This window comes from Diachasma alloeum, unplaced genomic scaffold (assembly GCF_001412515.2).
Source record: "Diachasma alloeum isolate Michigan unplaced genomic scaffold, Dall2.0 Dall_scaffold_00183, whole genome shotgun sequence".
Classification (NCBI taxonomy): domain Eukaryota; kingdom Metazoa; phylum Arthropoda; class Insecta; order Hymenoptera; family Braconidae; genus Diachasma; species Diachasma alloeum.
Window position 1 is genome coordinate 3,221,824 of NW_021680349.1, and position 26,562 is coordinate 3,248,385.

General features: G+C 38.9%; 5 protein-coding genes across 8 annotated transcripts; 3 read left to right on the plus strand and 2 right to left on the minus strand.

Moving 5' to 3' along the window:
- Window positions 1–78: 78 nt before the first annotated feature.
- Window positions 79–6,749, plus strand: LOC107047237 (serine/threonine-protein kinase PRP4 homolog). Of its 3 annotated transcripts, none has more exons than XR_001461633.1 (9): window positions 79–212; window positions 522–674; window positions 1,396–3,231; window positions 3,493–3,646; window positions 3,733–3,985; window positions 4,165–4,403; window positions 4,543–4,805; window positions 5,810–5,892; window positions 6,196–6,749. XR_001461633.1 is itself a non-coding variant. In XM_015269990.1 (7 exons), the coding sequence occupies exons 1-7, from the start codon at window positions 208–210 to the stop codon at window positions 4,741–4,743; spliced, it is 2,841 nt and encodes a 946-aa protein (XP_015125476.1). In that variant the 5' UTR covers window positions 79–207; the 3' UTR covers window positions 4,744–5,615. The 3 variants fall into 3 exon arrangements, 1 of the variants encoding a protein (XP_015125476.1); XR_001461634.1 differs by having other exon boundaries at window positions 4,543–4,743; XM_015269990.1 differs by lacking the exons at window positions 5,810–5,892; window positions 6,196–6,749 and having other exon boundaries at window positions 4,543–5,615.
- Window positions 6,746–9,200, minus strand: LOC107047266 (inositol monophosphatase 1). The gene is made up of 5 exons (XM_015270023.2): window positions 9,036–9,200; window positions 7,970–8,103; window positions 7,600–7,859; window positions 7,423–7,528; window positions 6,746–7,230 (listed from the first exon to the last, which is right to left on the minus strand). Exons 1-5 carry the CDS (start codon window positions 9,090–9,092, stop codon window positions 6,972–6,974), a joined length of 816 nt encoding a protein of 271 aa, XP_015125509.1. The 5' UTR covers window positions 9,093–9,200; the 3' UTR covers window positions 6,746–6,971.
- Window positions 9,201–11,130: 1,930 nt separating this feature from the next.
- Window positions 11,131–20,135, minus strand: LOC107047246 (acetyl-coenzyme A synthetase). The gene is made up of 12 exons (XM_015270000.1): window positions 20,109–20,135; window positions 19,654–19,790; window positions 18,883–19,098; window positions 16,767–16,962; window positions 15,666–15,894; window positions 15,383–15,551; window positions 15,111–15,303; window positions 14,873–15,028; window positions 14,469–14,636; window positions 14,192–14,381; window positions 12,248–12,493; window positions 11,131–12,143 (listed from the first exon to the last, which is right to left on the minus strand). The coding sequence occupies exons 2-12, from the start codon at window positions 19,740–19,742 to the stop codon at window positions 11,947–11,949; spliced, it is 2,049 nt and encodes a 682-aa protein (XP_015125486.1). The 5' UTR covers window positions 19,743–19,790; window positions 20,109–20,135; the 3' UTR covers window positions 11,131–11,946.
- LOC107047276 (enolase-like) lies at window positions 12,551–14,326 on the plus strand. Its single transcript, XM_015270033.2, has 2 exons — window positions 12,551–13,122; window positions 13,207–14,326. The coding sequence occupies exons 1-2, from the start codon at window positions 12,603–12,605 to the stop codon at window positions 14,052–14,054; spliced, it is 1,368 nt and encodes a 455-aa protein (XP_015125519.1). The 5' UTR covers window positions 12,551–12,602; the 3' UTR covers window positions 14,055–14,326.
- LOC107047255 (zinc carboxypeptidase) lies at window positions 18,411–26,232 on the plus strand. 2 transcript variants are annotated; one of them, XM_015270011.2, is made up of 8 exons: window positions 18,411–18,465; window positions 22,789–22,929; window positions 23,869–24,022; window positions 24,103–24,627; window positions 24,729–24,816; window positions 24,903–25,105; window positions 25,628–25,712; window positions 25,911–26,232. In XM_015270011.2, exons 3-8 carry the CDS (start codon window positions 23,876–23,878, stop codon window positions 26,111–26,113), a joined length of 1,251 nt encoding a protein of 416 aa, XP_015125497.1. In that variant the 5' UTR covers window positions 18,411–18,465; window positions 22,789–22,929; window positions 23,869–23,875; the 3' UTR covers window positions 26,114–26,232. The 2 variants fall into 2 exon arrangements, with proteins under 2 accessions (XP_015125497.1, XP_015125503.1); XM_015270017.2 differs by lacking the exon at window positions 18,411–18,465 and having other exon boundaries at window positions 22,597–22,929.
- Window positions 26,233–26,562: the final 330 nt, after the last annotated feature.

The following is a 26,562-nucleotide window of genomic DNA, read 5'->3' on the forward strand; positions in this document are numbered from 1 at the left end:
CTAACCTCGCTCACGAAACAAGAGGTTTCTCCCCTGACTTCACACAATGCTAATTGTACTCTGAAGTGAGCGGTGCAATTACGTTCGCTACGAAATGTAACAAGATGGCGACGAATTGATGACCCGCCGAGTACGTGAACGTCTGTCTTGCTTGTGTGACCACTGATAATTTATAATAACTCGATAGTTAATTTATTGCATCTGAAAATGGGGTAAGTGAATTTTCTGAAGTATCTTCATTCAAACTGACTGATTTTTGTGGAGAAAACGATCGTTAACGTTCGTAATCGTCAGCATTTGTCATGTTTATAAATACTATGGCAACTCCAAAATGCACAGCCAAATTGTCTCGCACATTATGGAGAAATATGTGTATTTACCCCTTTGGAATAACTCCCTTGAATTTCCATGAATGATGATCACTAGAATATCGAGTCCAACTCTTGAAAATCAATACTTCATCATCGCGTTGGTGGGATTCCACTCCGGAATAACCTCTAATTAATCCCAATTGGTTCTAGTTCCTCCGATTTGGAGTATCTTGACGCAAAGCGCGATGTGCACAGCTTCGAGGATGATTCTGACGTGGCAGAGCAGAGGAAAAAGAAAAAGAGGAAACACAAACATCATAAGCATAAAAAGGATAAAATTGGGGATAGGGATAGAGAGGAGAGGTAAATATCCCATAATTTCGGGAGAATATTTGACCTAGAAATATATTTTAAAAGTTTTATAAATAGATACATATCTAATTTTTTGCAACCAATGAAATTAGTAGTGGAGTAAAAAAGAGATGAATGAACTCAAGTTCGAGGTTAATTTTTTGAGGCATTTCCCTGGGTCTGGGGGAGGCGGGAATTTCTTCGGGGATCATTTTGTCTTCAGAAAAGTCCTCCAAAAATTCCCTAAAGTATTTTTCTAACATCAAATTCGTACTTTCATGTTTCTTTTCTTATCTATGAATTTACACACCTAAATTGCATACCACTTCCCCGCATGAATAAACTGATGGAATATGGATGCGAGGAATAAATAAATGTGGCAAAACAATGAGATACTTTATTAAAATCTCTTCACTCGCACGAGGAAGGCACGTTTGTACTAGAGGACCGCTGTCCTTCGACTAAAAACAATAGCCAAGTGAAAATTCCCTGGGAAAACGAAAAGCAAAAATAATTAAGTTTTACGACTCAAGCGGACACAGTCCTTCAAATTTCAGAATGTCTTTAGGGTTAAACCGCTCTCCAGTGCAGAGCACAACGGATCGTAAATTAGTCCCTCTCTAGAACTCTTTTCCCATTACGTCATAAATCTTTGTCGAGTAGTTTTTGCACAATAATAAAAGAGCTGCGCTCGAACCCTCCAACATAAACCTCTCCAATTTTCTATCCCCAGAAAAAAGCATAAAAAACACAAGAAGCCTCGAAAAGAGCGCGAGCCAGAGAATGGAACGACCGAAGAGAAAATTCGTCCCGTCCCAAAAGACGTGCCCCCAGTGAATGGCAAGCTAGATCACGTAATGGAGATTCCCTCAACCGAGAGCGAGGACGAGAAACTCGTCGACCTGGACTCTGACGAGGTCGACTGTACGATAATCGAGGACGACATCGACCTGGAGGAACTGATGAAGCAGAAAGAGCGCCTGCAAGCCTGCCTAGTGCAGTACCTGTCAGACGAGTCAGACAAAACCGACAAGGAGCCAGAGCCCGAGGACTCCCTAAAACCCGAAACCCCAGACGTAATAGTTGTCGAAGACGACAGTGCGGACGACATATCCCCCCGGAAGAAACGCTACAGGAGTAGATCTGGGAGTCGAGAGCGCAAGAAGCTGATTAAAACCGAGCGTCGAGTTGTCATCGACATGACACGCGACAGCAAAAAGTTGAAAGAGGATCCCAAGGACAAAAAATCCGAGAAAAAACGCGAGGAGAAGAGCCGTGCGAAGGAGGACCCCAAGAAGGACGATCGAAAGCCTGAGAAATCCAGTCGAAAGCAGCTTGACAGGGAGAAGCCAAAAGAAGAAGCCAGAAAGGACGAGCTTCGTAAGAAAACTGACGAAGAGAAACGAAAGGACTCGAGAAGAGATTCTCCAAAAAAGCGAGAGGCTGATCACTCCTCGAGATCCAGGGAGACAAGGAGTGACCGAAGATTCAGCAAAGAGAGAGACCGACGGAGTAGGGACAGGAGCTCTCGTGATCGTCACAGTAGTCGAGACAAAATTGACGGGAGGGATGGACATGCCTCTCGTGATCGTCACATGTCGAACAGAGACAGAGAGAGCAGCAGAGATCGAAGAGACAGTAGAAATCACGAGAGACCACGTGAGAGATCCAGAAGTGCTCGAAGATCGCGTTCACCACGTCACAGGGGCGATCGTGACAGGAACGACAGATGGCGGAGATCTCGATCTCGATCGACATCTCGAGGTCGACGGGATAACCGACATGGGAGGGACGACAGGGACAGAGAGAAGAACGGAAAACGCGAGAGGAGTGATAAATACAAGGATTCGCTGTCAGAGGGCCTCAAAATCGATAAATCAGAGAGCTCCAGTGAGGAGGAGATCAAGGACATTGACATCGAGGAGGAGGAGGACGAGGAGGCAATCATCGAGCGAAGGAGAAAGCAGAGGGAGGAGTTACTGAAGAGACTGGGGGGACCACCTGAGGACTCGAATCTCTCTGCTGACATGAGCATCACTGCCACGTCTCCTGTCACCGTCCAATCAAACTCATCTCCCAAGTCTGTCGAAGTGGTGACGAATAACAACGAATCGACCTCTGAGAGTCACACACCTCCGTTGCCCAGGGAGAAATCACCGCAGGCTGTGAAGAGACGAAAGTCCAGGTTCGATGATGCTCCGGAGAATAAAGAGAATAAGAAGGTGGAGGAGAAAGAGGGTGAGGAGAAGAACAGTGGGAAGGAGGAAAAGACCAACTCTAAGAAGGCCAATGAGTGGGATATGTTTGCTGAAGCTGATAATATCGCGGACTTTAATAGCCCCACGGTAGAGGGAAAGAGACCTGGGGGACCGGACAACCCGAGCTTAACTGATAACTGGGACGATGCTGAGGGCTATTATAGGGTCAGAGTTGGGGAGACACTTGACTCGCGGTATGTGGTTTATGGGTACACTGGACAGGGGGTGTTTAGTAATGTTGTCAGGGCTAGGGACACTGCCAGGGGGAACATGGATGTTGCTGTGAAAATTATTAGAAACAACGAAATCATGTAAGTGGATGCTTAAGGTTAATAATATTAATCGTCGGTTGGGGTACTGCATGACATTTTTTTATTGGTATTTATTTCATTTTTATTAATAGTGGGAAATCAATAGGTTTTTTCAGTGGCTGTGATGCTTTGATTTTTCGTGATTATTCAAAGGAAAAAAAATGATTCAATGTTTTTCAGTCAGAAGAATCATGTAACACCCCAATTGTTAGTTAGTAACAAAAACACTGATTAAGATTGATTTATTTTCTTGATTTACAGGCACAGGACGGGACTGAAGGAATTGGAAGTCCTCAGGAAACTCAACGACGCTGACCCAGAGGATCGTTTCCATTGCTTGCGTCTATTTAGACACTTTTTCCATAAGAATCACTTGTGTATGGTGTTCGAACCACTGGCGATGAATTTGAGAGAGGTAAGTTAACCCCAGACGTTTAATTTTTTCAATTATTACGTGATGATGATGAAATCGTCTTTTTATTCACATCAATTCATTTAAAGGTTCTTAAAAAATATGGAAAGGACGTTGGACTGCACGTGAAAGCCGTACGTTCGTACACTCAACAACTGTTTTTGGCATTGAAACTGCTGAAACGTGCTAATATTCTTCATGGTGATATTAAACCCGATAATATTCTAGTCAGCGAGACAAAGCTCGTACTGAAGCTTTGTGATTTTGGATCAGCCTCTCATGCACACGAGAACGAGGTCACACCATACCTTGTCTCCAGGTTCTACCGTGCTCCAGAGATTAGTAAGTATTCATTAATTTTCTCCTCATCATATCATACAGTAAATAAATGGATTGCTTCGTAATCATTTTCGTCCTTATAACATGTTTCTTTTCATTTTTGAAATTGTCTTGGTTTTGTTTCGGTCGTTGTAGGATTATCAATTTTATTGGAACAAATGATAATATTTAAATTGTTCTAGTTCTTGGTATCCCTTATGATTTTGGAATTGACATGTGGTCAGTGGGCTGCACCATCTACGAGCTCTACACCGGAAAAATCATGTTCTCAGGCAAGACAAACAATCAAATGTTGAAATTTTTCATGGATCTCAAAGGAAAAATGCCCAACAAATTGATAAGAAAGGGAACATTCAAGGAGCAGCATTTCGATTCAAACTGCAATTTCCTTTATCACGAAGTCGATAAGGTGACAGAGCGGGTAAGTTATGCTTTTAAATATTAATAAAAATCTGAAAACCATCAAGTCGACAGAATTTTTAGTGGTAAGTCAACTTGTTCATTCGTTTGAACGACAAACTCCGCTTTAATGAATTTGTTTTCTTCCTGTTGAATTGAAGGAAAAAGTGGTGGTGATGTCGACACTGCCAGCGAGTCGTGATCTCGGCGCAGAACTGGGAGGCAATTCACTGCCGGCTGAGCAGAATCGAAAAGTTGGTCAACTGAAGGATCTACTGGAGCGCACGTTAATGCTGGACGCTGGAAAGAGAATAACAGTCAACCATGCACTGGCCCATCCATTTATACAAGAAAAAATCTAGGTAACCCCTAGTGCCCGAGGAAGCTATCGTGCACGGAGAGTTATCTCAGTGGGATTAATAACGTAATTCTTTAATGTTGAATTTCGAAACATTTTTAATGTTGAATTTTCTATTTTAAAATTGAATTGAATTGAATATTTCACGCAAGAGAAGTCACTTATTCTTTTGGAAACAAAAAAATATGATTAATTTACTCGAATCTACCTCGAGGATTCATCAATATTTTAAATAATTATTTTAGTTATAAATTGAATTGCAAATTGAATTGAATTCCGTTTTCTCCTGCTCTCGGAATTTCCCGTATTCTAGTTAATCAATTAATTTGGGATGAAAATAAATCAATTGAGCATAATCATGGATATAACTACTACAATATATATGAGATATATATACCCATAAAAGGAAAATGTTTTCTTTCCATCACTACCAGAGATCGCGATTTTTCACATTAATTATATTAATTGTTCAATGGATTTTTGTTTTCTTATAATTTATGGGACTGCTTCATGCTCCAGCTGATCCTTATGATTTCTCCCTTCAACTATCATTTTGAGAGAAAGAGTTTAAGTGTTCGAGAATTGTTGATGATTACTACGTTCATAAGAAAACAAAAAGGAAAAAAAAATAATTATCACACTGAATACACACGCGTTTACACAATCGTAAGAAGAGGAAGAGAGAAAGAGTATAAAACGCTACATGACTCATTTTATCACCTAAAAACCACATGGCATGCGGACGACAAACCACAATAGACAGTTAAATGGAAAATCGATAAAGAAATTAGTGTACTAACATTTGGAGAGGAAGGAACGAAAAATTGTATAGTAATTAGGCTTGTAGTTGAAATAAAACGCTTGAATGATTGATAATCGAAAAAAAAAATTGGAGGAGGTAAAGAGAGTTCCCGTCGCACTGATAACAACGTGTAAGAAAAGATACAAAAAATACATGAAAACTAATTTATGAAATAAATGTAAACAACTATTTGCATTCATGTAGTTCCCGGTATGATAATTGTGCTGATTATCGAAGGCAAGATTGTACGTGGCTGCTTATGTTTCAGATGTCATCTACTATAACGAATCAACGTTATGTGCAGGCGGACTGTAGCAAGGGCCAAATAATAGCGCTGTTTCCCGCTGCAAGGTATTCATGGGGAACTGCCTTATGGGATATTCTAGTATATCCGAATTATCCGAATTTTATTTATTCATGTGGTCGAGTGTTGATGGGAATTATTGATCGAGTGGATAATTGATAACGAATGGGGATCATGAAAATGCCGATTGGGGTTTAACGAGAATGATAATCGTTTGATTGAATTGTCGAACATTAGAGTGATTCGTTTTTTGATCAACTTTTTTTTTAGAGATATAAGAATTGCACATGAATGGTGAATTCACTGAGTTTATTATCTAATTGGCTGTTTGGTAATGTTTTCACTTGTAGCCCTCCCTGTGAGGAGGGGAGGCAAGGCGTTCAGGATTTGAGGAGTGTCAAGTGACAGCCACGTGGGAGCTATGGAGAATCCTAGGGCTTTTGCTCGTCGGCTCTCCCTCGTCAAGACTATTGCGTAGGTTTGAAGGAACTTGTGTTTTTTCAGGGAGTGAGTAAGTATGTCTCGTCAGCAGGTATGGTATATATGGACTAATTATGAGCATTCACTTTTTTTTTTGTTTAGAGAATCTGTCAGGTGTTGTCTGTAAGTCACGTATGATAAGGGAGACTTGAAATTGTTGAGGGAAAAGAGAGGGAGAGTGAGAGTGAGAGAAAGAGCATGAGTGGAAATATCTGATCACAAATGATGCACTTATGTAAATTGTGACTTGCAGAATTCACCTCGCAGTGGGGCGTGATTTAACTCACGGAATTTTGAGTTTTCAGATGGAATAATATAATCTCAAATGAGAAGAGGAATTACTTCGATTACGTAAGCGTGTACCTGACAATTGTTTCTGGATTATTTTATAGTTAAGGAATAAACAGTTTGATTGATCACTTAATGAGAAAATTTTCATTGCTACCAATGTTTATTGAATAGAAAGTATTGTGTCCAGTTCTTTAAGTACATCAGACGAAAATAAGTCTCTTCGTGCTTTGAATATTTTGAGAGGTAAATGATAAATGCTTCGATTCACAACAATTGGGAGAATTTCCCAGGAGCTATCAACAAATCTCCGGGTAATCTTGACATGAATTTGGTTATTCGAGTCAGTTGCGGAGTTTTAATCTCTCTCGGGGTAATACTGAACGAGTAACTTTGCTATATCTTTGGCGAGTTCCATGGAAGAGGCGCAGAGGACTCTACCGCTCATGAGATCGAGGGGTCCACCTGCAGGGTCGATTACAACTCCACCAGCCTCGCGAACGATTAAATCCCCAGCTCCAAAGTCCCAAACATGAACACCGAATTCGAAATTCGCGTCGGCACCTCCCATTGCTACCATGCACATGTTCAGAGCTGCTGAGCCAAGAGTTCTAATTCTGGAAAAATTAGTCATTTTGGAGTGGAGTGAAAATAAAAACAAGAAGTGTTGTTTTTTCACGTCTTCCTGAGTGGTGAGTTATCTTGGTAATGAGTTATTTCAGGGGAGAATGTGGATAAATACAAAATTGATGAGAATCTTGAATTGAAGTTTAAATTTTCATTGAAATGTATAATTTAATGGTCTTTACCCGTGAACTTTTGGCACTAGAATCTGCAAATTTTCCATAACCGCCTTCATTTTATCTGCATTTCTACTGGTCCCCATTTCCGCCATGAGAAGAGCCTTTTTCAATTCTGAAAGAATATTTTTTTGAATTAAAAATCGTTTGAGAATGCTGAAGTACTGATTTTCTGTTGAATTTCACCTTTCTCCCCAGACACTTTAATTGGCTTTCCATTCAAAAAAGCCCCCCGTCCCCTTCTAGCAGTGAAGAGTTGCTCGATAACTGGATTATAGACAAATCCCATCTCCGTAACTTTGTCAACGAGTAGTGCGACTGATATACAAGTGTGTGGAAGCCCATGGACAAAATTCATAGTACCGTCAATTGGATCAATGACCCACGTTGGAGCATCTGTTAATTGGGCCTTGGAGCCAGAAGCTGTCGTCTCTTCGCCAATGAATCTGTCGAGTTAAATTAATTAGGATTTATTAATTACGCATGAGGGATGGGTAAAGGCTTCTGACGTTTTGATTCTTCATTCCCTGACTTGTCGAGTTTTTAATTTCAATACCTGTGATCAGGGTATCGCGAGGAGATTCCCCCTATGAACAGCTTCTCAACCTCTTTGTCGGATTCAGTGACGAGATCAACATCACAGGACTTCAGTGATACATCTTTTGGTCTGTCAATTCTCTCTCGAATAATCTGAAGACCGAAAATACCCATTATCATCACTATTATCTCTTGTATAATGTCAGCGTGAATAGGAGAATTTGGAGATTATTATTCATCAGCAACGGAATTTTTTGGAAATTTATAGAAGAACTACAATGGCAATTCAGGAGTAATTATTTACGAAAATAGCAAATGAATGTAATGGGGTAAAATAGACTTTCGAGGTTTTTGGAAATGTTAATGCCTCATTGAACTATTAATAAAATGAGATGATTTGTTTTCCCCTTGTGTGATGAGGGAAAAATCGCTCTGAGCTCAACTGATAAATTTGTTTCCGAGTTGAACATTGAAGAGAAGTTGGAATCCTTCATTTTGCTGCCTCTTCCTCTATGAATTTTCATAATTTAGACAGAAAAAATGAAGATGGATTCTAAAAGATCAGGAATGTAATGAGAATTGCATAGAATGATATAAAATTTTGAGTGATTATTAGGCTTGGAAATTATCCAGTAGAAATTTTTCCGATATCTCTATTTACATTGAGAGATATTCATGAAAAAACAAATTTACAATCGCACGATTCATTTTATTTTGAAAACAACTTGGTCGTTGCTCTTTGGAATCAGAATAATTTAGAGAACTATTGACTCTATCACGAAAGCTAGTCACTTCCATTATCTCCTCCGCATAATGTCAGAGTAAATAAAAGTATTTACTGAACAGTGTCAAATTTGAATGCCCTTCATTTAATTCAGCTAAATTTTCGCGGTCATCGAATGACCCAGTTCCGTTATCTCTCTACACAGGAGACAGAAATGTCATAAATCGATAGTTCACGTGCGCGTAGTTCGCAACAGCCCCTAAACCCCGCGAAACTCCGAGAACCCGATCGTAATTGCGTAATGATCATCTCGATTTTTGGCACCGACGATTGTCACAGGAATTGCTTAAAAAACACTCACCGCTCCGGCTTGCTTGACGAGGTCAAGGGCGACCTCGTAGTACTCGTCTAGACTCATTCTCAATAATTTCCCAGTTAAAAAATTACAGAATCTATAATCCCTGTTTTTTTGCGGTGTGAAGTGCCTCGTCGTCTGTCGCGATGACGACTGGAGGCCACATCCGTGCCAGCTGGCCTTCAACCGGAAAACAACACGCCCCCTCCAGTCATTCCCGCGCGATTTTCCGAGCAGCGGCAGATCGCGGTGGTGGGGACGCCAGTGTGTGGTTTTACGGGTGCTAGACAATGACGAACGTCGGGAGTCAGTGTAAACAATGGAATTACTCGGGTATTTTGGAGTGAAGGCTAGAGAAATTGCGTACATCTTGAAAAGAGTGGATTAACAGTTGTGAATATCGAGGAATTAGGAAACGTTAATTGTTTTAGAGGTTAAAAGAAGGAATATGAAGGTTGAGGTTGTAAAATTCTCTGTGAACTGTGTTGATGGTGGCCAGAGTGAGTCAGAGAAGGATAGAGCTCTTGAATCGGTGTAAACAATGCCCACACATCCAAAACAAGTTAAAACCCATCGAATTTAAAAATTTCCGTTCTATTTTTTCGGGGATTCGATGATTTTGGAGTGAAGTGAAGTGGAATAAAATTGTGTACTGTACAATCATTTACTAAAGTTCTGAAATAATCTGAACTTACATCCTGTGTATTTTATTTCAGAAGTTTAATAAACTAGTGTGCAATCGTCAAAAGAAGTTCGTAAAGAACGTGAAGTTGCATCCCAAACAGAATTACATAGGATGCAACTTCACACTGTGCATAAACTTACTTCTGCGATTGTACATCAGTACGCCCGTTCTTGCCATTCCCGCGCGATTTTCCGAGCAGCGGCAGTCGTGGTGGTGGGGGGACGCCAGTGTTGTGGTTTTACGGGTGCTAGACAATGACGAAGGTCGGGCGTCAGTGTAAACAATGGAATTACTCGGGTATTTTGGAGTGAGGGCTAGAGAAATTGCGTACATCTTGAAAAGAGTGAATTAACAGTTGTGAATATCGAGGAATTAGGAAACGTTAATTGTTTTAGAGGTTAAAAGAAGGAATATGAAGGTTGGGATTGTAAAATTCCTTGTGAACTCGTGTTGATGATGGCCGAGTATTCAATGTTCGAGTGAGATAACCTCTAATACAGAGTGAGTTGGCGAAGGACAGAGCTCTCGATTCAGTGTAAACATTGGAGTTACTCGATAATTTCGCAGTAAAGTGGAATAATATCGTGTGCATCTGCCAAAGAGTTGACGAATAAACCTGAATGCATTATTTTTCAAATTAATGCATTATTTTTTAAGTTAAAATAGAGAACATGAAGCTTGGAGTAAACATTCGTGTTGTATTCACGTTGAACTCGGTGAGTTGATCATCAACTGTTCGATGCGCGAGTGAGATAACCTACAATATCGCGTGTGTTGGAGAAGGACAGTGTCCACGACTCGGTGTAAACAATGGAGGTGTTTACACTAAGTAAACACGAGACAGACAATTCTCACATGGCAAAGAGTGAGTTAAGGAATATAAATATCGAGAATTCAATAAAAATGCGGTATTTTAGTCATTGAAATGAGAAATGTAAATACTCTCTGGTTTCAACCTGATGAACGTAATGTTCCATTCAGCATGAATAATGGAATTACTGGTTGATTATTGAAGCGGAGACTGAAAAAAATGTGAACATCTGTGGAAGAGTGAATTAAAAAATGTCAATATTGAAAATTTAATTAAAATGCATCATCAGGTGGTCTTCCCTCAGTGTAACAAAATTAAATTCTTCGATAACTGTCGTGTGAATTCGTGTTGATTCTAGTGAAAAATTTTCGAGTGAGTGCCTAGTAGATAAATGCAAATGACTAATTCAGTGATTTCGACTTCAACAACTGGACCAGAACTCCTGGAATCATCATAATCGAGCTGAGCATCAATGGTAAGTCGTACGATCTTCTAAAAATTCAATAAACATGATGTATTATCTCCAAAATAGAGGGGAATCCGACAAAAAGCGAGTAAAAGGGCTCAGGACCTTCCTTCATGAGAAGGTGAAATAAACACAATTATTTTCACTTTCAACATTATGATTGAGTCTTAACCTTTGTATATATACATATACATTGTACAACGTGTTCTCCATATATTTATTTTCAACTCATAATCACACATGTGTATAATCTATAATTATCGCTTAGAATAATTATCATACCTAGAAGTACTTTTGTTCCACAAGGAATGATATGTTTTGCGACGTCGCCTCGTGGGCCGAGCACGACGTTTATTAATTATAATTTGCATTATCCTTGCTTATCTTTTTTTTTGTGTATAATATAGAGCTCTGTTCATATTTCTTTTTGTGGGCCACTTTGTTAAAATTAATCCTCTCGTTAAATCACATGTGCATTGGTGCAAGTGCGTTTTCTGTTTAGTTATTGGTAGTGATAGACTTTCTTTCGTTTTTTTTTTCATTAAATAATTTTTAGTTTCTTCAGCTAAATTTTTTCTCTCTGGATAACATATTATCTAAACATTTTTTGTAGCATTTCCAGTCAACGGCACTTAATATTTAAATGTCATTTAACAGTAAAGTATCTTCAGTTACTTAAAGCCCATGGACTTTCAACGTTTTTCATTAATAATTAATTCTTCTCTTTAAATTCCTCACTCGAGATTCTATTTCTCACGTAAATCAGCAATATCTCGTATTTTAGCACTCTCTGCAATCAATACACGAGTCGACAAGCATTTAAGCACTTTTTCGTGTAATTTCTCACGGTTTTAAATCATCAAAAAAAATGCCTGAAAATAATTACATTCACTAAACAATGATCGTTGTTACTAGTGCATATTCTTTCGTTTTTAGTTTCACTTTAGTATTCTCCTTAGGCTTGTGGCCTCAGTTGAAAAAGTACATCGACGATCCCTTCGTCAGCGAGGGTGGAAACGTCACCCACATTCCTATCGCCAATTGCTATTTTTCTAAGTATACGTCTCATTATTTTCCCTGAGCGAGTTTTTGGTAGACCTGGAGCATGCTGTATCACGTCCGGTTGGGCGAAAGGTCCAATTTTTTCTCTCACTGAACCGAAAAAATCAAATTACATTTTACCTCTTTCAAAACAAGATAATTCTAAAAATCTTTTAGACACGGTTGAATATTTTTGGCTGACAAAGTCAAGTTACCTTTCCTCTTGAGTTCATCCTGTAATTGTTTGCTAAATGTCCTCCCCTCATTCGGTGTAACAAAGCAGTAAAGACACTGTCCCTTAACTGGATGAGGTTTACTGACAACAGCAGATTCAGCCACATCCTGATGCTCCGTCAGTACACTCTCCACTTCCGCCGTTGACATTAAATGCCCCGAGACATTTAACATATCATCAATGCGCCCGGTGACCCAGAGATACCCATCAGCATCGCGTTTAGCCCCTATGCAACACAGAAAATCAATGACAAACCTTCAACTATTTTTAATAACCCCCATTTAGAATATCTCTTAAAATTCTCGTGGCTTTTCCTCCAATCAATAAATTATAAAATGCCTATTGAGAAGATCAAAGCACGTCAGATATTCGACTGCCGAGGTGAGCCCACTCTCGAGGTGGACGTCATCACTGATATAGGGCTCTTAAGGTCATCTGTCTCTTGCACCCACTCACCAACCCCCAATGAAGCTGTGGAACTTCGTGACAACGATGAATCCAAATTTAACGGTAGATCAGTTCTCAGAGCAGTGGATAATGTCAATAAAATCATTGGACCTGAACTTGTGAAGAGTCGTTTGGAGGTATGCCAGCAGAGAGAGATAGACTCGTTGATGAATAGGTTGGACGGTACAAGTGACAAGTCAAAACTCGGTGCCAATGCAATTCTGGGTGTTTCAATGGCCTGCTGCAAGGCAGGTGCCATAAAGAAGGGTGTACCACTCTACAAATACATATCTCAACTTGCTGAGAGCAAAGAACCCATTATTCCTGTCCCTGTTTTCACGATTATCAGCGGTGGAAAGTTATCCGGTAATCCTCTGCCATGCCAAGAATTTGTAATTATGCCAACAGGTTTGTGTTTTGATAAAAGATGAATAATTAATGGGAAACCTCGAGATAACGAATTCAAATCAATTATATATTTTATTCATTGAGGCGCTGTGTCCTTCGCTGAAGCCATGAAAATGGGTTACGATGTTTATCGAGCGATTGAAAAACTCATTGCGGAGTCGCAAGAGTTGAAGCTACCTCTTACTGTTGGGGATGAGGGGGCTTTCTCCCCGGAATTTGAGGAGGATCGTGAGGCCTTGGTCGTGATAACAGATGCAATAAAGGGGTTGGGGTACGAGGGCAGGGTTAAGATAGCGATGGACATGGCTGCGAGCTCTTTCTGCAAAGATGGCCAGTACGATCTGGCTTTCAAGACGGACGAATCAGACCCCGATGATTACATGGAGACCGAAGCCTTGAAAGATCAATACTTGGATCTGTTGAGGGAATTTCCTCAGATTGTCTCCCTGGAGGATCCATTCGATCAAGAGGACTGGGATGGTTGGGGAATGCTGGCAGACCAGCCGATTCAACTACTAGCTGACGATCTAACAGCAATGAACATTGAGAGGATTGAGGAAGCCATGGAGAAACAGAGTGGAAATGGCATTGTGATCAGACTATCACAGATTGGCACGATAACCGAAGCTATTGACTGTCATAAAATGGCGAGGGCAGGTGGATGGTCGAGTGTTGTTTCCACCGGTTATGGAGAGACTGAAGACAATTTCATTGCTGATTTCGCTGTGGGCTTAGCTGCTGGACAGTTCAAGGCTGGGGCGCCTTGTCGAGGAGAACGAGTCTCCAAGTACAATCAGATTTTGAGGATTGAAGAGGAGCTCGGAAAAGACGCTATTTACGCTGGTGAAATGTTCAGAAATCCATTGCAACTTGCGGAGAAGAAAAAAGAGGGAAAGGACAAGAAAGGGAAGGACAAGAAGAAGAAGAAGTGAGACAATTTCCGCCCTGTCCAGGAGAACGAGTATCCCAGTACAATCAGATTTGGAGGATTGAAGAGGAACTTGCAGAGAAGAATGAGAGAAAGGACAAAAGGAGGAAAAGAATGAGACAATTTCCGTGATAATCTCACCATCTCCTGTGCAATAAAACCCGTGGAATCTGTCGAAGTATGTTGTCTGGAAGCGCTCGTGGTTTCCATAGAGTGACCTCATCATTCCAGGCCAGGGTTTTCTGAAGACCAAATAACCCTCACCCTCTCCCTCAATTACTCTGCCATCCTCATCCAAAAGCTCCGGAAGAACTCCGAAGAATGGGAATGTCTGGAAATTCCAAGTATGGAAATTCATTCTTTATATTCATAAATTCCGTAGTTTATGGACTTAGTCGTAAATTGTAACAGCACTCACTGCTGAACCTGGCTTCATAGGCGTTGCTCCTGGCAATGGTGTAATAACGTGCCCTCCAGTTTCCGTCTGCCAGAATGTATCAGCTATACTGCATTTACCGTGGCCCACGTGATTGTAAAACCATAACCAGGCTTCGGAATTTATGGGCTCACCGACGGATCCAAGGACCTGAGCAACAATCAATAATCCATGTAATTGACAGTTTTGTTCTTGCTGATATGAATATTGCATAAATCAACTGTTTCAATGCTCAATGTTTTATCGAGAGAAGGTGATCGATACTCAAGGCTGACAATACTTCATTCATATCCGTAAATTATATTAGAATAGAACGATAAATATGCAAAAACAATGAGTTAATTCACGAGTCATTAATTTTCTGGTTCATCAGCGCAATGTCTGACCTTCAATGTACTGAGATCGTGTTTTTTGACGAGTTCATCTCCAAACTTCATCAAACTCCTGATGGCTGTAGGCGCTGTGTAAAACTGATTAACTTTGTACTTGTCGATGACAGACCAGTATCTGTCATTGTGTGGGTAGAACGGTGTACCTTCGAACTAGAATATGAACAAAGACGTTGTTTTTCATATCGCACAAGAAGGTTTTACCAAACTTTTGATAAATCGAGAAAGTTCTTACGATAACGGATGTTGCACAGTTGGCAAGGGGTCCATAAACCACGTAAGTGTGCCCAGTGATCCAGCCAATGTCTGCTGTGCACCAGTAGGTGTCACCTGGTTTGTAGTCGAAAACATATTTGAAAGTTGTGGCAGCGTAGATTAAGTAGCCAGCGGTTGTGTGCAAAACTCCTTTAGGTTTTCCCGTTGATCCACTGAAAGAATGACCTCTTTGTTTGAAAAATTTCTTCAGGAAAGTAATTGAACAATCAAATCACTAGGGATTTATTTCACCTGGTGTAAAGGATGAACAGGGGATCCTCAGCAGCCACCCAGACTGGATAACAGCTTGGCTCGGCCTCCTCCATCTCCTCGTGCCACCAACAATCTCTGTCATCATCCCACGAAACACTTGGCTCACTCGAGCCCCCATTACTCGTACCATTCACACCATTCTTTTTATCTGTAATTAAAATGTCCGTCTATTTTGAATGGACAAATTCTTCACAACCACTGATCATCGATTTACGTACCGTAAATCGTGACTCGTTTCGTAAACGAAAAGTTGCATTCTCACCCCCAGCTGTTGTTTTTCCATGTGGATTCGCCAGCCTCCTCAAGTGGGCAACCACCACACAACTCTCCACCTCGTGTCCATGAGCCTTCACCTTGGCTAGTGCATCATCACAAATGTTCTTGAGTAGCAGTAGCTTCTCACCTCGGTAAACTCCGTCCGCTGTTATCAGAACTTTAGCTTTGCAGTCCATCATGCGCTCCGCCAATGAGTCTGATGAGTATCCTCCAAACTGATGGGAATTATTTTTGAATTACTATGATTGGATGTACTGCAGAATGTCAATCGAGAATTGTTTTAAGGGGGAATTTGACGAAGGATAGCCCATGAAATTCCTGCATTAGAAACAATTTATTCTGGGAATTTTTTAATATTGAAGCTATTGCAAAAAGTTTTAATAATTTTTGAAAGACAAATTAGGGATTACAAACTGATAAGCAAGATTTATTAACTGTAGATTTTGCAGAGATATTAATTATAATATCTCTGTTAATTATAATATCATTTATTAATGAAAGCTATTTGATCTTTCAATTATCTCAGGTGCACTGGGAAAAATGTCCATTTAATTTCGTGTCTAATTTGCTTGGCTCTATTTAATTGTCAGAAATAATTTTGTTCTCAGTGTAATAGTTGAAAAAATATGCAACTTTTTATTGGGCGAGGGAAGTCATCAATCTCGTATCCTCCAAACTGGTGGGAATTATTTTTGAATTAGATCGAGAATAGTTTTAACGTGGAATTTGCCAGAAGATCGTTTTACAACATTTATTAATGAAAGCTATTTGACCTTTCAATTATCTCAGGTGCACTGGGAAAAAAATGTATTTATGCCAAACAAATAAACTTCAGACAACCAAATGCCTAAAATATCGGTATAAAATCTCCATTCAATTTCTTTTCTAATTTGCTGGGCTCAATTTAATTACCAGAAATAATTTTTTCTCAGTGTAATAGTTGAAAAAATATGCAAATTTTTATTGGGCGAGGGAAATCATCAATCTCGAGAATAAATAACAACGAAATTTCACCCACATCCGATTTTTTCGCCTCAAATATTGTTGCCCCCGAGTTCTCCTCATTTCGTAACAGAAAAATACTCACAACTACACTGTGAACAGCACCAATTCTCGTGCATGCGAGCATTGCAACTGGTAATTCAAGGATCATGGGCATGTATATTGCCACTCGATCTCCTTTCTGTACACCCTTCGATTTCAAGACATTCGCGAACATACATGTCTCCTGCAGAAGCTTCTTGTACGTCAGTTTTGAGTAATCGTCCGGGTCGTTGCCCTCCCTGTTGAATTAGTTGAGAAAATTAATGAGTCATTAGCTCCCCACTTTTGCCCATCAATAATGTATTTTGGGTTTTCTGGATTATCCAGAATTCTCATTTACGTTAATGCAACGATTCACGACTAGTGAATAGCGCGCCATCCTCATTGTATTTCATTGACGCGTGTACACACTAGTAGTGTCAAATGTCAAGTTACCTCTGGGCATTCATGCGCCACGCGCTTTATTGGTGAACGACTCCGTTGATGGGCACCAGCGCATTTTCATAACGATTGTCATGGAGAAATTTCCAATGCTCTTGGAATTTCAAAGTGCATTGTTGAGGTTACATTTCATATTTTTGTAATCTTTGGAATTTTATCATCAATAGATAATCAATAGTAATGATTTTTATCATCAGTACATCATTTTTTTTTCGGGTTCTCTATACATTTACTATCATCGCTGATTTATAACGATTTATTCGTCTCCGCGGCACATGTTCTCGTATCCTACGTACAATAACAGTTTTGTTTTATGTACACGGAGGAAAAAATATCAGCAAAATTACCGTGTTAGAACGGTAAAGTGGGTTCATTTTAACGGAGCTGGAAAAATTCAGATGCCGCAATTACCGCGAGAAATTCCTCTATTTCACATTAAAATTTCCACTATTGGCATGTGTTTTCCGGGTCTGCCAAAATGGGCTCATTTTATTATGCTCCACAATAATTTTTCGTGTATTTTTCTCTCGGCTTAGTTTGTTAATACTGAAAATCCAGAAATATGAAAAAATACTCGATCAACGGCTGCAAAAGAGGAGAATTTAAATTGTGGCTCTTCATACAATATTTTTTCTGCAATATGATATCCGCCTTTTTACGGAACTTGGAATTTACCCAGTCGTCACGTGACCGCAACTATTTAATTTCCATGTAGTCTGATTATTGTCGATAAAAAACATTGTTTTTATGTTCACAAACGTGTGAAAATTTATTAGTTGGTATACGCGAGTGGGCTTAATTTTTTCGTGAACCATGACCAGTTGAGTTTTTATATTTACGGATCGAGTCAAACGATAATAAAAATTGTAGAGATTGTGATAAGATAGAACGGAGAGGGTCAGAAAATACAAAGAAAAATTATTTATTTTCTCTCGAGTTACATCAGAGAAGCATGTTGAAGCCAACTTTCGTATTAAGCGTTTTTTTTTTGACGTCGTACCATGAGACTGCAACCAATCGCGGTAAATACTTTGGACCGCGCGTCTTCTCCTGACGAATCAGAGGGCAGAGTTGTATCGTACGAGACTGGCTTTCATATCTCCCGGGTTCAAATTCGAATTTACAGTCTGTGATGATACTTGGAGAATAGTTTTCACCGTTTTTTATCATTTTTTGTAAATATTTGTTACGAGTTCCACGGGTTCTCTTTCTGCCCCTGCTCTGTTTTACATACGCAATTGAACGAGTGACTTGCGAGTACACTTCGGTCAGTTTTTACTTTGCATCCCAATGGAGTTAATGTAAGCACCGGTGTTGCGTTCATCCACGCGCCAAAAGTTCAGTGATTTCCAATCATCGAGATAATTATTTTGAAATTTTCGGTGAATTTTGATGCATTTCATCATGATAAAGGGTGATTCATAGTGACTGCCATCTTGCACAAAAAAATGATTCAATAATATTTCTTTGAGAATGGAAGAATAAAAATTCTTGATTCAACAATATTTAGTTGAGTGAAAAAAAAGCTGAAAATTTTTTTTTTTGTATTTTCTAGTCAAAGTCTCGAAAATTTTGCTTTTCGTCAAATGAAAAATTACGTTACAAAGGGGAAAATTTGAGGCAAACGATAAATTTTCCCGTCATTCAAAATAATAATCTCTACAACACTATTTTGCTCTCCAATTACATATTTAAAAAAATTCAACTCTGATTCTCACCAGTAAAATGCTATTTTATCACCATTTCCACATTTAACATTCTTGTCCAGCAAGTTGAAGCTTAAGTTTGTCGTAGCACCTTCCATCCATTTAATGTAAATGTCGCCCTGGTTGAGGTCAAAGTTGTAGGAGAAAAACTTGTCATTGGACGTTGGGGTCTCCCAGTAAAATTGCTTAGCAATTTCACCCCAAAATGCTTCGGGATATTCAATGGATCTGCAAATTTAAAATTAAATAATCGCATCATTTGCATTTGTCACCATTGGCGCGATCATATCTTCACAAACGTGATGAATCATCTCCTTTCGAGGTTCAAATATACTTTTAAAAAAATGTATGAGCATGGTTCTGATGCTAAACGTGACTCTCCTTATATTTGCCATCCTCATTACTACCTGAACACTTGAAAACAATTTTTTTTTTCATTTTTTCCCAGCGCACAATGCCTATCTTCGCCTTGACAAAATTACCCCACCATGATGGTACTTAGTCGGAAAGGTGGATCGATATTATGATTCTATTTTTGTGAGTCTTGAATGGGCAGCCAGAATATTCACACTGAATTTTCGGTTTTGCGAAAGAGTCAACAGTAAACCAATAGATTATTCACCATTAACGCCATTGCGTCAACACTACTGATAGGCATTTTCCAAATGACATTCGAATTTAACAATCAGCTGATCCATTATTTTCATCATTATCACGATGACTTCTTTATCGCTTCAAAATTTATAATTCTTGAATGACTTAAATACTGATTTTACAACTTACTTTTCATGCATACTCCTGTACTGTTCCATACTCTTGCAGTGGGCATTTTTCGCAAGCTCAGGATTAGGATTGTATATCCTGTCCGCCATTTTTGCTGGTGTATTCGCAATATCACACGGTCTTCAACCCCCTCAATTCTAAAAATTAAATTATTCCCTTAACTTTTAGCTTACCAATACACAATTTCACTCATCATTTAAAATGATAAGAATACAAAATTTGAATTCACAATGTGCTGACATCAGCGGATATTACGTCTAAAAGTGTTGAAACGTAAAATCCGGTGCATTATCAATTTAATTTTAATTTTTAAAAATAGGGGGGAACTCTCGCTCTACCACGGAGGTGTGAAAAAATAAAACGTCATTCGTTTCCCATTGATTTCACTCATTGCTCCATCAGTAAATAGAAATAGCTATTCAATTCTTTGCTAAGAATATTAAACACGTATTTACCTGCACTTCGTTTCACAACGAATGGTGAAACGCCACTGATTGTCTAGGGGAAGAAAACTTGGAGCCGCGGTTCACGACGCGCGCCACATTGTGCCACCAGAGTGGGGAGGCACAGGGAATTGCGAGGATCGATAGAACGTGGCATGAGCCGATGTAACCGCGACAATCCATTCCACAGTAAATTGTCAAAGGGTCCAATGCAAACTGTAAACTTCATTTTATTTGTCACTTTGACATGACGAAAATTTTTCAAAGAAAAACCCGCTCCTTTGCACTACGATAACAAGAGTAACACATAAAAAATGCCTCTCTTCCGTCTACAATTCAATTTAAATGCCAAATGAGGGAATGGTAAGTGGTTGCATTGAAAAATTTAGATTTTTGATTAACACAAATATGAACTTTGGAATTAAAACAAGGTGAATTGGGTCAATCATAGTCTAGCCGTGGACTTGCCGTTGCGTTGATGTATACCGGATAGAGTTATAACACCACCCCAGAGCTTTGATATTGATCTCCGAAGGCTCACCCAAAATGGAAACAGCTTCTTGCCGCGAGAGAGGGATTTTTGCAAGGTTTTTTTCATGAGTAGGTGAAAGGACTGAGTTGCGGGCTTTCAATAGTCATTCTAATGATCGCGATCTCAAGGATATTGGACGTTGTATTGTCATGTGTGCAGGGGATTACGTAAATATGGCATTAATCGAGATCGATGCGAAATGAATCTGAATCGATTTCTTCATCGAAAGTAAAGAATAAGAGAGTGGAATATTTCCGCGGGAGAGATTGCTGATTAGTTATTTCGGAACGAGGAAATGAGTAATCGTCTGCGGAAAGTTTAAAAAAAAATATGACTGATTGCGCGAGGGCGGCATTCGGGGTTTGTGGTGTATTTGAATTATGAAATGTCGGATGAGAAGGTTTTCAGGGATTAGTTACCTTTCGAGAGTAAATTATCGGTTGTGCATGAGCTTCATTCTTATTTTATCAACCAACGATCACTCGGTGAAGTTGATGGCGCGATCTATCGGGCAGGGGAAGAGTGAACAGCTTGAAGCGACTGATTGCTCAACCGATTTCGATTTTCAGTACATTCAATCTGAAAGAGAATGGAGTTGACATAAAACCGAATAGCGCAGGATGATTATATTTTTTTTCTATTCATCCCAAGAATAGAAAAAATCTTGGAGTTTCATTCTCAATTCCTTTCACTCTTCTATTTCCATCCTGCATGATTCCATCTGTCATGGTTGCATTCCGAAATTCGCGCGACGCGTCTCGGAAATACTATTGAGAAATGGGACCTATTGTCAGGATTATTGAAAGCGTGTTCATGTTTTTTATCAATGAAAGAGTGAATAAATTGACGAAAACAGAGTTGACATGTAACACAGTAACGCAAGTTGATTTGATTTTTCGTTCTTCGAAAGAAACTTGTAATTTCATTCTCAATTCCTTCACTACATTCATCCTATTTCCGTCTACCATGACTATTCTGAAATTTGCGCGACACCCGAACGAGAGAGGCATAATGATTCTCAAAGACGAATAGATTAGATTTTAAGGTCTATTTGCTCTGTTAGAAATTCCGGATTGAAATCATTGAGTCGTAGTTTACATATTCGCTCTTGACACAAATAATCCCGTCATTGTTGTGATTTTGTGGTGATGGTGGTTGCGTTAGTTTGTCGGTGAATGAAACAGTGTCGAATAACGCGGTAGGCACGTATTGCGATTACGATAAAGTTGTAAATCCATCGGGGTCTTGGGGAAAAACCCATTGTCCCCCAGGTGGTACATTTAAACTACTTCCTCTGTTATCTTGAGTACTGCCGAGGGAGACTCCTCTCGATGCTATATTCCATCGGTCAAAGACGCAGTTATTGACTTATCTATTTGGCGGACAATTTTTTGAATTCCTGGATTAATCTGATTAGTATCCAATTACTTTATATCTCTGATGCATGTCAGTAATCAGTCAAGCGTCGGTGATAATTTTGATAAACAATAATAATGATGAACGCAATTCTTTAATATTCTATAAATATCTAACAATTGTCGAGATGATATGCTGATCAACAGTCAGATCTGTCGATAATACTTTTATGAATCGGCTCATATCGCTTAGTTAATTTTTCGTTGATCGTGCTTTAATTTGACGTCGATAGAAAATTTACGCAGAACGAGAAATTGACTGCTAGTTTATGGGAATATTTTGTAAAATGAGATTGAAACGTTTCAATTATATGAAATTAATGATTTGTTGATTACATCATGTAACATTTTTAAGTATAATAATGTAATATTGGATAATATTTTCATGAAAATAATATAATATGGCAAAACAGATCGAGACCGCAAACGTTTCGTCAATATTTTTCAACATGATTGTCTAAAAAAAACATGACAATTTTCTTTTCTGTTAAACCGCAGAGTGTAATCCGTATTTCGTTAATACTCAGTAAGATACAATCACGTCTTATATATTTCACAATCTTACTCACGTACCGTTCGCGATAATTCAATGGATACTATCTCAATAAATTTGATTATTTCCGCCTCAAATCGATAACGAAATCTCCCCGAATCATAGAACAGATTTTGTGAATTTTCAGTTTTATTCATTGTATCGAACAATGCGCGTACATTTTTTCATAATTAATCAAGTGATAATTCATAGATACTGATCCTTCGTTGTCGCGTTGATGAGGGTGGGGTAGATCCGATATGCCCGGTATTGTGGTGGGCAAGTGTAGGATTGTGAATAAATACTCGATGCTCCATGGAAAAGCCAACACATGTGCGCCATCATCTGACGAAGGTAAGTCGTGCAATACAAAAGCCAGATTAATTTAATCACGAGTGTAAATTTATATTTGTTTATCCAATAATTCTAATAACAAAAACAAATATTTTTTGGGGATAAACAGGGTCCAGGAAAATTTTTTTTTGGTACTGCCTTTACTGATTTTTTATTTCGTAAAGAATTTTCATTCAATTCTCTAATTTATGGCGATCCATTAAAAATTCCCTAACTTGGTTTTTTTTAATGCGTTTTTTCCTAATTTCCAGGGGCAACCAAACAATAATTTTTCTTGTCACAGTTTATTCACAAAAATATTTCATATAATTAATTTTGTATTCTTTCAAGTTTTAAAAAAATAAAATTTATTCAATGTTGCTACACGGAGAGAAATTTTCCAGAAAAATTCTAGTACGAGTATTGGAAAAAATCACAATCCACCGACTGTGAAAAATTCTAGTGCTGTCAAGATAAAATTTCTCGGGATTTCCTGTAAAATTTCTGGGCATTTCTGTGAAATTTTCACACAAATACGGGGAAAAATTCACGTTTTTTCCCCCAATAAAATTTCCAGTGCCAGCATTGGAATTTTTTCCTGTCCGTCACTTTGCGCCTCTTTTCCCGTGCTAGCACTAGAATTATTCCAAAAAATTTCTCTCCGTGTATTGTTCTTTTATAAAGTATTTCCATTAAGCTCTTCTGGGCATTTATTTATCTACTGAATTTTAGTTGAAGAATTTTGGATAATTCTTTAAGACATTGACTATATCCCTAAAATTTCCGTGGAATTCATAATTTATATTTTCAACGGAAATTGAACACAACAATTGAACAAGAAGATGACCCGTTAGCGCTTGGCCTGAAGTATTGGACAGTCGAAGTCAATATGTTTCCTTGGCCGATGCGCTACCGCGTACCTCGATAAATCAATAATTCATCGGGTCACATTATTTTCAGTGGCAACATGTTGAAATTTGTGGTATTCGTGGGGCTCATCGGGCTGGCTCTAGCCCAAAAAGAGAGTTTTGAAAATTACAAGGTTTTCAGGATATTACCTACGAATGACGAGCAGATTGCCCTCTTGCATCAGATTGCAGATACTTCTGATGGAGTAAGTCCAAACTCTCCAACATTTTTACGACTACTGATATCCAGTGAATTGAATAAAATAATAAATCGATTAAATTGCAGCAATACTCCTTCTGGAACGAAGCCGGTCACGTAAACGTAACCGCTGATTTGATGGTTGCACCGCAAAAAATTGAGGAATTTGAACGATTAATGGCACTCACTGAGACTAAGTATGTGCCTTACATCGACAATGTTCAACAGCTGATTGATGATGAGAATCCAAGTCTTGAAAGGCTGACAACTGGATTTGACTGGACTAGTTATCATAAGCTAGATGAGATCAACGCATGGTTGGACTCACTCGCTAGTACTTATCCAGACAAAGTGCAGGCTGTTGTTGCTGGTAAAACTTACGAGGGACGTCAAATCAAAGGCGTCAAGGTTTCATTCAAGGAGGGCAATCCTGGCGTATTCATTGAGGGAAATATTCATGCCCGTGAGTGGATCACAGCTGCCACTGTCACTTACATTCTGAATCAATTATTAACTAGCAAGGATCCAGCTGTCAGAGAATTGGCTGACAGACACGACTGGTACATCTTCCCAGTGTTCAATCCTGATGGATATGCCTTTACTCACACCACTGTAAGTTGTATTTTATTCGCTTGACAACAAGAGAGAACATCTCCTGTTCCATCGTATGAGGGAAAAATGCACATTGTTTCATCTCATTGCGTTATTTGTAGAACCGGCTGTGGCGCAAAACGAGGAAGCCCTACAGTTCATTCTGCCGGGGATCCGACCCCAACCGCAACTGGGGCTACAAATGGATGCGTAAGTTCAGTTCAATTCATTTTGGAGATTTGGAGAATTTTGTTCCCGAAATGTGCGACTCAAGTGATATTTTTTACTTGGTACAGAGGGTGGCGCCAGCCGTAATCCATGCGCTGAGACTTATGCCGGATCAGCTGCCTTCTCCGATATTGAAACCAAATCGGCATCTCAATTCATTGCTTCCATTTCCAATAAAATCTACGCTTATATATCATTCCACAGTTATTCCCAACTTTTGCTCTTCCCTTACGGTCACACTAGCGCTCATCTTGATAATTATGACGATCTGGTAAGTTGTAGCAGTTGAATGGAACTCAGTAGCGAAGCGGTAGAAGGGTTCATGTCAAAATTTGCATTTTTTTTAGAAGGGGTGTCAGACATCGGCATAATCGAAATTTTGAATTACAGTTAAATTTGGAATAAGTCAATTGTTAATATTACTCACTATTTTTTTTATTTTAGAAATAACCATCAATTTAAATTTCAAATTCCGAATTATTTTATCAACCAATAATTGAGAAATTAAATGACCAATTATTATATTAATTTTCAATGGCAATTACGATAAATAAATCTAAATTACTATAAAGTGCAGCTTCTCATAATATTACTAAAAGTAATGATTGATGCCGATCTATGAGGGGTGTAAAAATTATTGTGGTCATCTCAGCAGTCGATTTAGATCTAATTTTCAAATCTAATTTTATCTAATTTTCAAAAAAAATCGACATAAACCGGTTTCCTTCGCTACTGAACTGATAATTGCGATCAAAAGTCTGAATAGTTTAACACAATATTTGTTGAATTGCAGTACGCAATCGGAACCGAAACCATCAATGCATTAGCCAAGAGATACGGCACTAAGTACGTCACTGGAAACATTGCTGAGACTATTTGTAAGTAGTTCATCTCAACTGTGAGATTTATTTCTGATTCTTGGCCTTGAGGTTACCAAACCGATCTTGACCATTCTGGGAATGATGATTGTTATTCTTCTCCTTCATTCTCTAAATTACAAGGTCGACAACAAGAGTCATAGATAATTGTTGTGATCATTTGCCGAATGGGTTTGAGTAATTTTTTAATTTTTGTAGACATTGCTAGTGGCAGCTCTGTAGACTATGTGAAAGGTACCTTCCAGACACCAATCACCTATACTTATGAACTTCGTGACAAGGGAAGGTATGGGTTCCTCCTTCCAGCTAATCAAATTATTCCTACTGGAGAGGAAACCCTTGACTCTCTCGTTGCCATGTTCAAAAGTGCTCAAGCACGGGGTTATCCCAGGAATGCATAATATTGTCGTGCAGAGCATGAACTTGCAGTATGAAGGAATTTGAATGAAATTTCACAAACTTCTTGGTTTTTATATCTGTTTTTTTGTGATTAATAAAGTACAACTGTTGAGTTATAGAACATTGATTTCCGAATAGGGAGTTAAGCGGACAATGTTTGATTGTCAACATCGTAATAAACCTATTTTTGATACATCGGGTTTCGTTTTGAAGTTTGAAAATGGAAATCGTGCCGGAGTTATTGACGATTGAAGGCGGTTTAGTTTATCCCGCTCGTCCCTATTGGCTTTGCCAATAATTCAACTAGCGGTGAGACATTTATTCGCTTTACGACTTATAATTTCGCGATTGCAACGAAATACGGGCCAATTTTACGAGCACTGTGGATAATTAGTGTATGGAAAAATTGTTTTCCCTCGGTGAAATTATGAAAGTGGGAGTAAAATTTGTG